The 16,146-nt window shown below is 43.1% G+C and overlaps 1 protein-coding gene across 1 annotated transcript; it reads right to left on the reverse strand.

Moving 5' to 3' along the window:
• Window positions 1-14,662: 14,662 nt before the first annotated feature.
• On the reverse strand, window positions 14,663-15,364 carry LOC138905150 (uncharacterized). The gene has a single exon (XM_070193658.1). The coding sequence runs from the start codon at window positions 15,362-15,364 to the stop codon at window positions 14,663-14,665; it is 702 nt and encodes a 233-aa protein (XP_070049759.1).
• Between the last annotated feature and the right edge of the window lie 782 nt (window positions 15,365-16,146).

Genomic DNA, 16,146 nt, shown 5'->3' on the forward strand with positions numbered 1-16,146 from the left:
AATCAGTAAAAACCATAAAACACAAATTTGTAGAGTCTTGTACAAAGAGTCAAAGGCAACACAATACAACAAGGAATACAAAACACATAATAAAATCAAATAATACATCACGTAAGAACACAAGAATTTACATATCACGGAAAAACAAAATAACCAAAGGCAAATGCAACCATAGAAAATATCAACAAAGGACACTCCCGAGGTACCGCCTCGTAGTCCCAAATCATAAATATCAACAACAACAATGCCCTCAGGCCATCACAAGTCATCACAAATCAATCCCCAACATAGCCCACCTTGTCTCGCCACGTGCGCAATAATAAAGTTAATTGCCCGCCTTGTGTTACACCCTATATTTTCGTACGTAAAAATGCGTCGTAAGCAAACTAATGTAGGACCAAAAAATGAGATAATATTTAAAAGTATATAAAGTAAGTTAATCATGTTACCTCTGAGGTTACAAATATTGAAGATCATGAACAACAAGTACAAAGAGGGTTGGACAGTTCAGAAGCTAAAGCAATTGAATAAAACAATGTTTCGTCGAAAGTCGACAAGTTGGGAATGTTATAACATGTACCTTTGGGGTGAGACTAGGGTGATTAACATGATAAGGACATTATGTTATGATTTATATTAGTCGTATGACATCCGTGTGTTATGTTTTGAAGTAAAGCGAGTTGTGGAACAAAAGTCGATGAAAGTCATCACAAGTTACATTCATAAGTTTTACTGAAACTTTGGGTCAAATGTAACTGCGATTTACTCCCAATATACTTAGAGTTATGGGGTTTTCAACCCATCAAATTAAATATATATGCGTCTATTTTCCAACACATAAAACCGTTTATCAATACGACATTGGAGTAGAGAGATATGGGCAGTTTTGCGACACTGCGCAAGCTGCTAGTTGACAAGTAGGTGTGTCACCTACTTGCTTAAATGAAAGCCCAAAAATGGGCCATTTCGGGTAATCCAAAGATGCCTTTTAAGGGCAAATTTTTTTCATATATTAGACTTAAAATAGAGCATAATAACCAGACATAAGCTCTGCAAATAATCCTCCCAAAAATTTCCCACGAACCCTATTTGATTTTCTCTCCCTTTCAAGTTCCAATTGGAGGTAAAACTTAGAGTTTGAAGAACCAAGATAGGAGCTGAGTTATCCAACAAATAAGGTGCGTTTACTGCTCTCTTTCATCCATTTTTTATGCTGTAAATTCATGGTAAGTCGTTCAATATTTGTAAGAACTCATGGGACGGTGATCGGAAGTCGTGAGTTCGAGTTATTCACTTGTAGCGGACTGTTTTGTGGACTGTTTTATGTTGCTGTTGGGCTGCGTGTTTTACTACTACTTTGTGGAATTTTGGAGGAGGAAGGGGGTTTATAAATACCATATAAATGTAGGGTGGTTGGCTGGTCGTTCGTCATAACATTTTCGGGTCGTTTGACACTACTACGGTGGTCATTTTGTGTACGAAGAGATTGGGGTGTGTTGGGCTGTTTTGTAGTATTTGATGGTGTATATAGGGCTGGAAAATGATGTATATATGTTGTTATTGTTCTGTTCTTGTATTGTTGGTGTTATCTTGAATTTGGAGGAAGTAAGGATTATAGGGGAGATGCTGCCCGTTTTAATACAAAATAAGTTTGTCGTTCGTTGTGCGATAGTTGTACCTTTCGTAACTTAACGATAGTATTATTATCATTCTTGTAGATTAAGGTGCGAAGAGGTGAGTTCAACTTGGTGATTGGAAAGATTGTGATAAGGTATGTTAAGGCTAAGCCCTTCCTTCATTTTGGCATGATCTCGTAGCTACATGTGTTAATAATGAGACATAAAGAGAAGTTCGTATTCATGAATTTATTCACATTATTCTAGTCTCATAAGTTACAATATTATTCCTTATCGAGACTTCATATTCAGTTTAGTTTTGTCTTTATTCAGCCAAGAGAGAAGAGGGTCTATATATATATACAGTATTACACTATTTTCACCACCATCGAGCTATAATCGGTGGGCAGGCCCCTATTGGGCAACCTCTGATCAGATGGAAAGTTATATACCGAGTCTACTGTGGCCGAACGCCTATGAGCGAGCCCAACATGGTCGAGATACATAGCCTAGTATGGCCGAGCGCCTATGAGCGAGCCTACTATGGCATAGCAGTTATATATACCGAGCCTTATAAGGCCGTACAATTATTTTACTTACTATATTGAAGGAGTTGAGTCAGTATCAGCAGGTAAGTATATCTCCAGATCATCTTTGACTCCCAGTTAATTTCAGTTATCATATTATCAGTTCAGTTTCAGATTTCAGTTATTTTATTGCCTTACATACTCGGTACATTATTTCGTACTGACGTCCCTTTTTTGGGGGCGCTGCATTTCATGCGTGCAGGTTCAGACAGACAGACGGGTAGACCTCCTCAGTAGGTGTTTCCCGAGTTCCGCCTGATCGGTAAGCTCCACGTCTTTCGGAGTTGCCAGGTCTAGAGTTTTGTGTACATCTTATGTATATCTGTATATATGTTATGGGTAGGTCGGGACCCTGTTCCGATCACAGTACATCTATCAGTAGAGGCTTGTAGGCATATCCTGTTGGTTAGTGCAGTATGTTGGGTTTGTATAAATTGGTGGTTTGTCAGCTGTAGTAGCTATGACGGCCTTGTCGGCCTAGCTTTATATTGATATTTAGTTAGCGCTAGTTTCCATTCAGTTTTATATTTTGCTTCGCAAATTGTCTTGCAAGGTGGCCCCATGGCCAAAGTATGACATTATGTGTTCAGAGTCCCTTAGTCGCAATTTGGTACGCCAGGTTAGGTGAGGCACCGGGTGCTTGTCTAGTTCCTAGGTTTGGGGCGTGACATACTTAGTATCAGAGAAGTTCTGTCCTAGGGAGTCTACAAGCCGTGTCTAGTAGGTTCTTGTTTATAGATGTGTTGTGCACCACATTATATAAGCAGGGCACTACAGGGCATTTAGGAGTTGGTTACCCTTCTTTGAAATCTAAATCGTGCTACAGAACTGAGTTATAGGAAATTTGAATTAAACTTATGCGTTGGTGTTTGCATGCACAGATGACGGTGACTAGGAAGACTACGGCTAGCCAGAGGAGAGATACAGTAGTAGGTGAGGGGACCAGCAGGGTACCCCCAGTAGATGGGGCCCAGTCTGAGGCTCAAGGTGAGACCCCTACTCAGCCATTACCGGCTCCTCCACCAACTACGGAGATTCCTAGGGAAACCGCACATCCAGTTCCCCCTCCACTTCCATCAGATCAGGACTTAAGGAGTGCGGTGCATTTGTTGACACAGTTGGTAGCTACCCAGCAACATGCTAGGGCATCAGCTAGTGCAGGAACTTCTGAGGGGTCTGGGAGTTCAAGGGTCCGAGAGTTTATTGCTTTGAGTCCCCCAGAGTTCACGGGGACAGATCAGAGGGAGGACCCGCAGGATTTCATAGATCAGCTTCACAGGATCTTTCGTGTTATGCATGCCACGGAGAAAGAGGCAGTTGAGCTAGCAGCTTTTCGACTCCGAGATATAGCCATCCTTTGGTATGAGGGATGGGAGAGGTCCAGGGGACGTGATACACCTCCAGCTATTTGGGAGAATTTTTCAGATGCTTTCCTTGACCAGTACTTACCGCGGGAGATCCGACAGGCTCGAGTCGATCAGTTTCTAGCCCTCAAGCAGGGTAATAGTCTCCGTTTTGACTCATTGGCCAGATATGCACCATCCATAGTTTCTACTATGCGGGACAGGATTCACAGGTTTATAGCAGGGTTAGCCCCAGAGTTAACCGAGGCATGTGACACCGCTGCATTGCAGGATAGTATGGATATCTCCCGGATTCAGGCATTTGCCCAGAATATAGAGAGGGCTGAGCAAGGGCAACGTAGGAGGATGAGATTTCCCAGGTCTCAGGAGCAATCTCAGGGTAGTTATAGGACCCAGTACTTCGGACGGCCACCTAGGCCTCCGCCACCTCGGTTACAGGGTTACAGGTATGACCGCTATACTCAGTCAGGACCAGGTGAGAGCTCACGGGTATCGGGTTTGCAGCAACAGCGAGGATCTGCGCAGACATGGTCATTTCCTCCACGGTGTGACATCTGTGGTAGAGGACACTTGGGCCAATGCCGAGCAGGTTCTGATGCTTGTTATATATGTGGGCGTCCGGGGCATATGATGCAAGATTGCCCAAATAGAGATTCGGGGGGAATGGCACAACCAGCGAATTCAGCAACAGGATCATCTATGTCCGTGTGCATCATTTAAGGCGCGAGTCTCAGTCTTCAGCTGGTAGAGGTCGAGGTAGAGGTAGAGGTTCCAGTTCAGGTGGTAATCAGAACCGTATCTATGCTTTAGCGGGTCGACAGGACCAGGAGTCTTCACCAGACGTTGTGACAGGTATATTAACCATTTTCTCTCACGATGCTTATGCTTTGATAGACCCAGGATCTACTTTATCGTATATTACCCCATTTGTCGCGAGGAAGTTTGGTATAGTGCCTGAAATACTAAGTGATCCTTTTGCGGTATCTACACCGGTCGGAGAATCGATTATTGCTAGACGGGTTTACCGAGGTTGTACGGTGACAATTTGTAGTCGTCAGACCTCAGCTGACCTAGTTGAGCTAGAGATGATGGATTTTGATGCTATCATGGGCATGGACTGGTTGGCAGCTTGCTATGCCACAGTTGATTGCCGAGCAAAGGCAGCCAAATTTCATTTTCCGGGTGAGCCAGTCCTTGAATGGGTAGGTAATACACCAACACCCAGAGGTAGGTTTATTTCCTATCTGAAGGCGAGGAAAATGATCGCAAAAGGGTGCATTTATCATATTGTGCGAGTTAGAGATGCAGATGCTGAGATACCTACACTTCAGTCTATTCCCGTAGTCAAAGAGTATGCAGATGTGTTTCCAGATGAGCTTCCAGGTATTCCTCCAGAGCGAGAGATTGATTTTAGCATCGATTTGCTTCCAGGAACTCAACCAATATCCGTCCCTCCGTATAGAATGGCACCTGGCGAATTGAAGGAGTTGAAGGAGCAGTTAAAAGATTTGCTGGAGAAAGGTTACATCAGGCCCAGTACCTCACCTTGGGGTGCACCAGTACTATTTGTGCGGAAGAAAGACGGCTCGCTGAGGATGTGTATCGATTATAGGCAGCTGAACAAGGTAACTATTAAGAATAAGTATCCACTTCCAAGGATCGATGACTTGTTTGATCAGTTGCAGGGGGCTAGATGCTTTTCAAAGATAGATTTGAGGTCGGGGTACCACCAAGTCAGAGTTCGGGAAAAAGATATTCCGAAGACAGCCTTCAGGACCCGATATGGCCACTTCGAGTTCCTTGTCATGTCCTTCGGGTTGACTAATGCACCCGCTGTATTTATGGACTTGATGAATAGCCTATTCCGACCATTTTTAGATCTGTTCGTGATAGTATTTATTGATGATATTCTGGTTTATTCCCGTTCAGAGGATGAGCATGCGGACCACCTGCGAGCGGTACTCCAAACCCTCCGTGATCGTAAGTTGTATGCTAAGTTTTCTAAATGTGAGTTCTGGTTGAAGTCTGTAGCATTCTTGGGGCATATTGTATCAGATGAAGGGATAAAGGTGGACACTCAGAAGATTGAGGCCGTGAAATCTTGGCCTAGACCTACCACTCCGACAGAGGTTCGTAGCTTTCTAGGCTTAGCAGGATACTATCGGAGGTTCGTAGAGGGTTTTTCTTCCCTTTCGGCACCATTGACGAAGTTGACACAGAAAGAAACTAAGTTTCAATGGACAGAGGCTTGTGAGCGGAGTTTCCAAGAGCTTAAGAACAGGTTGACCTCAGCTCCAGTTCTAACACTTCCAGAGGGTCTAGAGGGTTATGCCGTGTATTGTGATGCATCAGGTGTCGAGTTAGGATGTGTCCTGATGCAACATGGGAAGGTAATTGCGTATGCTTCAAGGCAGTTGAGGAAGCACAAGAGGAATTATCCGACCCACGACCTCGAGTTAGCTGCGGTTGTCCATGCACTTAAGATATGGCGACATTATTTATATGGTGTTCATGTTGATGTATTTACTGATCATAAAAGCCTACAATATATCTTCAAGCAGAAAGAGTTGAATTTGCGACAGAGGCGATGGCTTGAGTTATTGAAAGATTACGATGTTAACATTCTCTATCATCCAGGTAAAGCTAATGTTGTAGCAGATGCATTATGTCACCGATCTATGGGTAGCTTAGCACATGTAGATCCCGAGAAAAGACAATTAGCTAGAGAGATTCATCAATTGGCTTCGTTGGGGGTTCGGTTAGTAGATTCTGAGGATGGTGGAGTTGTAATCCAAAACACTGCAAAGTCATCCCTCATAGCTGAAGTCAAGGAAAGGCAGTACGAGGACCCAGAGTTGGTCGAGTTGAGAGAGCGAGTTCCACAGCAGAAGAAGCCATTGTTAGAGCTCAAGGGAGATGGGGTTCTTAGATACAGGGGTCGTTTGTGTGTTCCAGATATAGCAGGGCTACGAGACAAGATTATGTCAGAGGCACATTATTCATGGTATTCCATCCATCCTGGATCGACGAAGATGTATCATGACATTAAGGATATGTACTGGTGGAATGATATGAAGAAGAATATTGCTGAGTTTGTCGCCCAATGTACTAGTTGCCAGCAAGTGAAGGTAGAGCACCAGAAGCCCAGAGGGCTAATGCAGACTATAGAGATCCCGACATGGAAATGGGAGGCGATAAACATGGACTTTATCACGGGTTTACCTCGTTCTAATCGTAAGTTCGATTCCATATAGGTAATAGTCGATAGTCTCACTAAATCAGCTCACTTCCTACCGGTCAGATCTACATATACAGCAGAAGATTATGCAAAGTTATATATTAAGGAGATAGTGCGGCTACACGGAGTACCAGTTTCTATTATATCTGACCGTGGGGCTCAGTTTACAGCACATTTTTGGAGGTCATTTCAGAGAGGTCTAGGGACTCAGGTGAATCTCAGCACAGCTTTTCATCCACAGACTGATGGACAAGCCGAGCGCACAATTCAGACGCTCGAGGATATGTTACGAGTATGTGTGTTGGATTTTAAAAGAAGTTGGGATGAACATCTACCTCTTATCGAGTTTGCATATAATAACAGTTACCACTCCAGTATCCAGATGGCTCCGTACGAGGCTTTGTATGGGCGTAAGTGCAGATCTCCTATAGGGTGGTTTGATGTTGGAGAATCTGGGTTACATGGGCCAGACCTGGTTCAGCAGGCCATAGAGAAAGTAAAGGTTATCCGGGAGCGACTGTTGACAGCTCAGAGTCGTCAGAAGTCATATTCTGACGTGCGGCGACGAGACTTAGAGTTCAGGATTAATGACTGGGTATTCTTAAAGGTATCACCTATGAAGGGCGTGATGAGGTTTGGCAAGAAAGGAAAGCTTAGCCCACGGTATATTGGGCCTTATAGGATCATTCGGAGAGTGGGCCAACTAGCTTATGAGTTAGAGTTGCCCTCAGAATTGGAGTCTGTCCATCCGGTTTTTCACGTATCTATGCTACGGAAGTGCATTGGCGATCCTACCCGAGTGGTGCCCACGGATGATGTACAGATTACAGAGGACTTGTCATACGAGGAAATTCCAGTTGCCATCCTAGACCGACAAATCCGCAATCTACGAAATAAGGAGGTAGCTTCCGTAAAGGTTTTATGGAGGAGCAAGAATGTAGAAGAGATGACGTGGGAATCGGAGGAAGAAATGAAGTCTAAATACCCCCACCTATTTCAAACTGAAGATATGGTTCGAGATGGGACGCTACAACATAGCTCTATGTAGGCTAGCAGGTCATCAGGTAAGCTTTTATTTTTCACTTTCAATATTTATGATTTACGGTCGGTGAGGCAAATTGCTGCTATTTATAAAGATTGGCCATGTGTGGCATGCATAGTATGTTTCTGGCTACGTGAAGGTTGGTTTTAACCTAGTGTACGAAGGATACTCTGGAAAAAGTTTCCAAAGTCTCCAAGAGTAAACATTCGAGGACGAATGTTCCCAAGGGGGAGTGATGTTACACCCTATATTTTCGTATGTAAAAATGCGTCGTAAGCAAACTAATGTAGGACAAAAAAATGAGATAATATTTAAAAGTATATAAAGTAAGTTAATCATGTTACCTCTAAGGTTACAAATATTGAAGATCATGAACAACAAGTACAAAGAGGGTTGGACAGTTCAGAAGCTAAAGCAATTGAATAAAACAATGTTTCGTCGAAAGTCGACAAGTTGGAAATGTTATAACATGTACCTTTGGGGTGAGACTAGGGTGATTAACATGATAAGGAGATTATGTTATGATTTATATTAGTCGTATGACATCCGTGTGTTATGTTTTGAAGTCAAGCGAGTTGTGGAACAAAAGTCGATGAAAGTCATCACAAGTTACATTCATAAGTTTTACTGAAACTTTGGGTCAAATGTAACTGCGATTTTCTCCCAATATACTTAGAGTTATGGGGTGTTCCACCCATCAAATTAAAGATCTATGAGTCTATTTTCCAATGCATTAAACCGTTTGTCAATATGACATCGGAGTAAAGAGATATGGGCATTTTTGCGACACTGCGCAAGCTGCTAGGTGACAAGTAGGTGTGTCACCTACTTGCTTAAATGAATGCCCAAAAATGGGCCATTTCGGGTCATCCAAAGAGGCCTTTTAAGGGCCTATTTTCTTCATATATTAGACTTAAAATAGAGCATAATAACCAGACATAATCTCTGCAAAGAATCCTCCCAAAAATTTCCCACAAACCCTAATTGATTTTCTCTCCCTTTCAAGTTCCAATTGGAGGTAAAACTTAGAGTTTGAAGAACCAAGATAGGAGCTGAGTTATCCAACAAATAAGGTAATTTTACTGCTCTCTTTCATCCATTTTTTCTGCTGTAAATTCATGGTAAGTCGTTCTATACTTGTAAGAACTCACGGGACGGTGATCGGAAGCCGTGAGTTCGAGTTATTCACTTGTAGCGGACTGTTTTGTGTTGCTGTTGGGCTGCGTGTTTTACTACTATTTTGTGTAGTTTTTGAGGAGGAAGGGGGTTTATAAACACCATATAAATGTAGGTTGGTTTTCTGGTCGTTCATCATAACAGTTTCGGGTCATTTGAAACTACTACGGTGGTCATTTTGTGTACGAAGAGATTGGGGTGTGTTGGGCTGTTTTGTAGTATTTGATGGTGTATATAGGGCTGGAAAATGATGTATATATGTTGTTATTGTTCTGTTCTTGTATTGTTGGTGTTATCTTGAATTTGGAGGAAGGGCATATTATAGGGGAGATGCTGCCCGTTTTAATACAAAATAGGTTTGTCGTTCGTTGTGCGATAGTTGTACCTTTCGTAACTTAACGATAGTATTATTATCATTCTTGTAGATTAAGGTGCGAAGAGGTGAGTTCAACTTGGTGATTGAAAAGATTGTGATAAGGTATGTTAAGGCTAAGCCCTTCCTTCATTTTGGCATGATCTCGTAGCTACATGTGTTAATAATGAGACATAAAGAGAAGTTCGTATTCATGAATTTATTCACATTATTCTAGTCTCATAAGTTACAATATTATTCCTTATCGAGACTTCATATTCAGTTTAGTTTTGTCTTTATTCAGCCAAGAGAGAAGAGGGTCTATATATATATACAGTATTACACTATTTTCACCACCATCGAGCTATAATCGGTGGGCAGGCCCCTATTGGGCAACCTCTTATCAGATGGAAAGTTATATACCGAGCCTACTGTGGACGAGCGCCTATGAGCGAGCCCATCATGGTCGAGATACATAGCCTAGTATGGCCGAGCGCCTATGAGCGAGCCTACTATGGCATAGCAGTTATATATACCGAGCCTTATAAGGCCGTACAATTATTTTACTTACTATATTGAAGGAGTTGAGTCAGTATCAGCAGGTAAGTATATCTCCAGATCATCTTTGACTCCCAGTTAATTTCAGTTATCATATTATCAGTTCAGTTTCAGATTTCAGTTATTTTATTGCCTTACATACTCGGTACATTATTTCGTACTGACGTCCCTTTTTTGGGGGCGCTGCATTTCATGCGTGCAGGTTCAGACAGACAGACGGGTAGACCTCCTCAGTAGGTGTTTCCCGAGTTCCGCCTGATCGGTAAGCTCCACGTCTTTCGGAGTTGCCAGGTCTAGAGTTTTGTGTACATCTTATGTATATCTGTATATATGTTATGGGTAGGTCGGGGCCCTGTTCCGATCACAGTACATCTATCAGTAGAGGCTTGTAGGCATATCCTGTTGGTTAGTGCAGTATGTTGGGTTTGTATAAATTGGTGGTTTGTCAGCTGTAGTAGCTATGACGGCCTTGTCGGCCTAGCTTTATATTGATATTTAGTTAGCGCTAGTTTCCATTCAGTTTTATATTTTGCTTCGCAAATTGTCTTGCAAGGTGGCCCCATGGCCAAAGTTTGAGATTATGTGTTCAGAGTCCCTTAGTCGCAATTTGGTACGCCAGGTTAGGTGAGGCACCGGGTGCTTGTCTCGCTCCTAGGTTCGGGGCGTGACACCTTGTCTCGCTGCACACGCATAACAATATTCTCACCTTGTCTCGTCATATGCGCAACCCTCCCCCCCCCCCCACACACATATATATATATATATATATATATATATAGCCCTGCCTTGTCACGCCACATGTGCATAAATCAATAGTAATAATAGCACGATAGAAATCTCGTGCAAACACCCGAACAAAACTTCCCAATAATATCACATCTCATAAATTGCACCTCAAGTGCTCAAATATTATAACATATCACAGATTTGCACATCAAGTGCTCAAATATTATAATTTATCATAGATTTACACATCAAGTGCTCAAATATTATAACTTATCACAGATTGCACATCAAGTGCTCAAATATTACAATTCGCCACCAAATTCAACAATACATTATTTTTCACAATAAGGAGCTCATAGCTCGACCATAATGTGCATAAATTCTTAACAAATATATACGGGAGTGAACAACTCAACAAAATAATATTTCATATAAAAATCAAGGTGGCAATCACATTAAATCATCATATAAAAACAAATCCAACAAAACAAGGATTTAGGTCAGACAATTAAAGGATTTAATAAGTGCCAATAATTTCCAATTTAATACATAAGGGCGTCTAAGGATTTTAATCAATGTAATTTGCATATATAAACTAAGTACGTACTCGTCACCTCGCGTACATGGTTTTCAATTACAAAAATTGCACATAAGACTAATGCCTAAGGGGTATTTCCCCTACTCGAGGTTAGGCAAGATACTTACCTCGCTTTGCAACCAATTTCAAGATTACAATAAACCTTTGCCTCGCGAATTCATTTCATAATGCTTCAAATCTAGTCACAAATCATTCAATATACTCAATACGAATCGTAGGAATTAATTCCATATGAAATTACTAATATTCCGTATTAAAATACGAAATTCATTTTAAAAATTGATAGTGGGACCCATATTTCGAATCCCGAAAAAACTCACGAAATTCGAATACCTGTTCTAATACGAGTTCAACCATACAAAAATTATTGAATTCCAACATTAGATTGCCCTTCAAATCTTCAATTAAAGTATTTGAAGATTTCTACCATTTTCAACCCAATCTTTACCCATTTGATCTCAACAATCTTCCCACAAACCTTGTTGGTACAAGCATGTATAACTTGTAACGACCCGACCGGTCGTTTTGCTTTCTAGAACTTTGTTTCCCTAAATAAGACTTCCCGTACTTGATTTTACAGATTTATAACTTGCGGGGATGGTTGGTGCGGGATTTAGAAGAGTTTGGGTTGAAATCGGAACACTTAGTTCCTTAAGTTTGGCTTGAAAGGCCAAGTTTGACTTAAGTCAATATTTTTAGTAAACGTCCTTAGAATCAGGATTTGACGGTTCCAATAGGTTCGTATGATGATTTCGGACTTGGGCGTATGTTCGGATCGGGTTTTGGGTGACCCGGGAGCATTTTGGCACCTAATAGTGAAAGTTGGTTCTTGAAGGTTTTAGAAGTTCTTTAAATTTGGTTTGGAGCGGGTTTTTTTTATATAGAGGTCCAAATGGAATTCTCAAACTGGGAATAGTTGAACCAAGTCTATACCCAATAATCTGGCCTCGCCCGGCTTGAACCAACCTACTGGAGACCTATACCGCCTACCATAAAGAGCCTCATACGGTGCCATATGGATGCTCGACTGATAACTGTTGTTGTAGGCAAACTCCGCTAGTGGCAAAAACGGATCCCACAAACCCCCAAACTCCATCACACGCGCACTGAGCATATCCTCTAATATGTGAATAGTGCGCTCGGACTCTCCGTCTATCTGAGGGTGAAATGTTGTGCTCAACTCCACTCGAGTACCCAACTCATTCTATACAGTCCTCCAAAACTGTTATGTAAACTACGTACCCCAGTCAGAAATGATAGATACCGGTACGCCATAAAGCCTGACGATCTCGCAGATATACACTCGAGCCAGCTGCTCGGAAGAATAGGTAGTCATCACAAGAATAAAATGAGCTGACTTGTTCAGTCGGTCCACAATCACCCAAACTGCATCAAACTTTCGCTGAGTCCATGGAAGCCCAACAACGAAATCCATAGTGATCCACTCCCATTTCCACTTCGGAATCTCTAACTTCTGAAGTAACTCATCTGGTCGTTGATGCTCATACTTGACCTGCTGCCAATTTAGGCACCGAGCTACATACTCCACTATGTCCTTCTTCATTCTCCTCCACTAGTAATGATGTCTCAAGTCCTAATACATCTTCGTGGCACCCGGATGAATAGAATACCATGAACTGTGAGCCTCCTGGAGAATCAACTTACGCAAACCATCTACATTGGGCACGAATAGCATGCCTTGCATCCTCAATGCACCATCATCCCCAATAGTGACCTCTTTAGCATCACCGTCATGGATCGTGTCCTTAAGGACAAGCAGATAGGGGTCCTCCTACTGACGCTCCCTGATACGATCATAAAGAAAAGACCGAGATACCACACAAGCCAATACTCGACTCGGCTTAGAAACATTCAATCTAACAAACTAGCTAGCTAAGGCCTGAACATCCAATGCCAGTAGCCTCTCTACTGCTGGAAGATATGCTAGGCTCCCCAAACTCTCTGCCTGGCGACTCAAGGCATCGGCCACCACATTGGCCTTACCGGGATGGTACAAAATGGTGATATCATAGTCCTTAAGAAGCTCCAACCACCTTCGCTGACGCGGGTTAAGATCCTTCTGTTTAAACAGATGCTGCAAACTCCGATGATCAGTGTAAATCTCATAATGGACCCCGTACAAATAGTGCCACCAAATCTTTAAGGTGTGAACAATAGTTGCTAACTCAAGGTCGTGGACATGATAGTTCGTCTCATGGGGCTTCAACCGGCACGAAGCATAAGCAATCAGTCTACCCTCCTGCATCAGAACATATCCAATGTCGATCTGCGAGGCATCATAATACATTGTGGAAGAACTAGAAACAGATGATAGAACTAGAACTGGAGTTGTGGTCAAAGCAGTCTTGAGCTTCTAAAAGCTCTCCTCGCACTCCCCACCACCTGAAAGGAGCACCCCTTTGGGTTAATTTAGTCAAGGGCGATGCAATAGATGAGAAGCCTTCCATGAAATGACGGTAATAACCAGCCAAACCGAGAAAATTCCGAATCTCTGTGGCTGAGGACGGTCTGGGCCATCTCTAAACCACCTCTATCTTTTTCGAATCTACCTGAATACCCTCACTGGACACCACGTGTCCCAAGAATGCCACTGAACTGAGCCAAAACTCACACTTGGAGAACTTTGCATAAAGTTTCTCCTCCCTCAATCATTATACAATCCCCAGATGCAGAGCATGCTCCTCCTGGCTTCGAGAGTACACCAGGATGTCATCAATGAATACAATAACGAACGAGTCAAGATAAGGCTAAAACACATTGTTCATCAAATGCATGAACGCTACTAGGGCGTTGATCAGCCCAAAAGACATCACAAGGAACTCATAATGACCATATCGGGTCCTGAAAGTTGTCTTAAGAATATCTGAGTCCCGAATCTTCAGCTGGTGATACCCTGGCCTCAAATCAATCTTGGAGAACATCCTCGCTCGATGAAGCTGGTCAAACAGATCATCAATATGCGGCAATGGATACTTGTTCTTGATTGTGACCTTGTTCAACTGTCTATAATCAATGCACATTCTCATAGTACCATTCTTCTTCTTTACAAATAGAACTGGTACACCACAAGGTGACATGCTAGGCCAAATAAACCCATTTATCAAGGAGTTCCTGAAGCTGCTTCTTCAATTCCTTCAAATCCTCCGGTGCCATACGATATGGAGGAATAGAAATGGGTTGAACGCTCGGCACCAAATCAATCCCAAAATCAATATCATTGTCAGGCGGCATGCCCGACAAGTTTGTACGAAACACATCAGGGAAATCTCGCACCACTAGAAGAGAATCAATAGCAGGGGCCTATGTACTAACATCCCTCATAAAGGACAGATAAGATAAACAACCTTTATCAACCATCCGCTGAGCTTTCAAGTATGAAATCACTCAACTGGGAACATAGTCTATAGAGCCGCTCCACCTAACCCTCGGCAACCCCGTCATCGCCAACTTCACGTTCTTAGTATGATAATCTAGAACAACATGACATGGAGACAACCAATCCATACCCAAAATCACGTCAAAATCGACCATACGAAGCAACAATATGTCCACTCTAGTCTCCAGACTCCCAATAGTCACCACACATGACAGATATACACGATCCACAATGATAGTATTGCCCACTGGAGTGGATACACAAACAGATGCAACTAGAGACTCACGGGGCATAACCAAATAATGAGCAAAATACGAGGACACATATGAATAAGTGGAACCAGGGTCAAATAATACAGAGGTATCTCTATGGCAAACTGAGACAATACCTGTAATCACAGCATCCAAAGCAATGGCATCTAGTCTGGCAAGAAGAGCAAAGACACGGGCCTGACCGCCCCCTGATCGGCCTCCACCTCTCGGATGGCCCTGAGCTGACTTGGCCCCACCTCGAGCTGGCTGAGCGGGTGGTGAAGAAATAGGTGCTGATGTCATAGACTGGCTCCTTTGCTGAGATGGACCTCCCATTAGGCGGGGACATTGCCTCATCATGTGACCAAACTCTCCACACTCATAGCAACTCCTCGGTGCTAGTGTTGGGGACTGAAGGGAGCCCCAAGCATTGGGATAACTTGTAGAAGGACCTGGCATAGACGAGCCCTAACCTGATGGAGCACGGGACGAACTCTGAGCTGGGAGAGCACTGAGAGATGAATGGCTGTGCTGATAACTGTGTGAACCATGGCCAGATGATGCACCACGGTGAACTGGGCGAGCCGTCTGAGCATGTCTAAAAGGACAACCTCTACCGTGGTGGAACTTCCCCCCAGAAGGAACACCGCTAAATCCACCCTGTCCGCGAGGCCTCTTTGCCTCCCTCTCGACCCGCTCCTGGATGCGAACCATCTTAATCTGACGGGCAATATCGACAACCTCATCAAAAGTAGCACCAGACACTCACTCTCTAGTCATAAGCAATCACAGCTGAAAAGTGAGGCCATCTATGAACCTCCTGATCCTCTCCCTGTCTGTGAGAACCAACCAGATAGCATGACGGGCTAACTCTAAAAATCTCATCTCATACTGCGTCACAAATATATCACCTTGACGAAACTGCTCAAACTGTATACGCAGCTCCTCTCTGTGGGACTGAGGCACAAACTTCTCCAGAAAGAGAACGGAGAATTGCTGCCAGGTAAGGGGTGCTGCGCCGACCGGCCTACGCTTCTCGTAAGCCTCCCACCAACTGAATGCAGCCCCTGAGAACTGAAAGGTAGTAAACGAGACCTCATTGGTCTCCAAAATACATGTCGTACGGAGTATCCTCTGACACCTGTCCAATAAACCCTATGCATTCTCTCCCTCTGCACCACCGAAAGATAAAGGCTGGAGCCTCCCAAACCTCTCCAATCTACGCTGCTAATCCTCATGCA

This window comes from Nicotiana tomentosiformis, chromosome 2 (assembly GCF_000390325.3).
Source record: "Nicotiana tomentosiformis chromosome 2, ASM39032v3, whole genome shotgun sequence".
NCBI classification, from domain to species: Eukaryota; Viridiplantae; Streptophyta; class Magnoliopsida; order Solanales; family Solanaceae; genus Nicotiana; species Nicotiana tomentosiformis.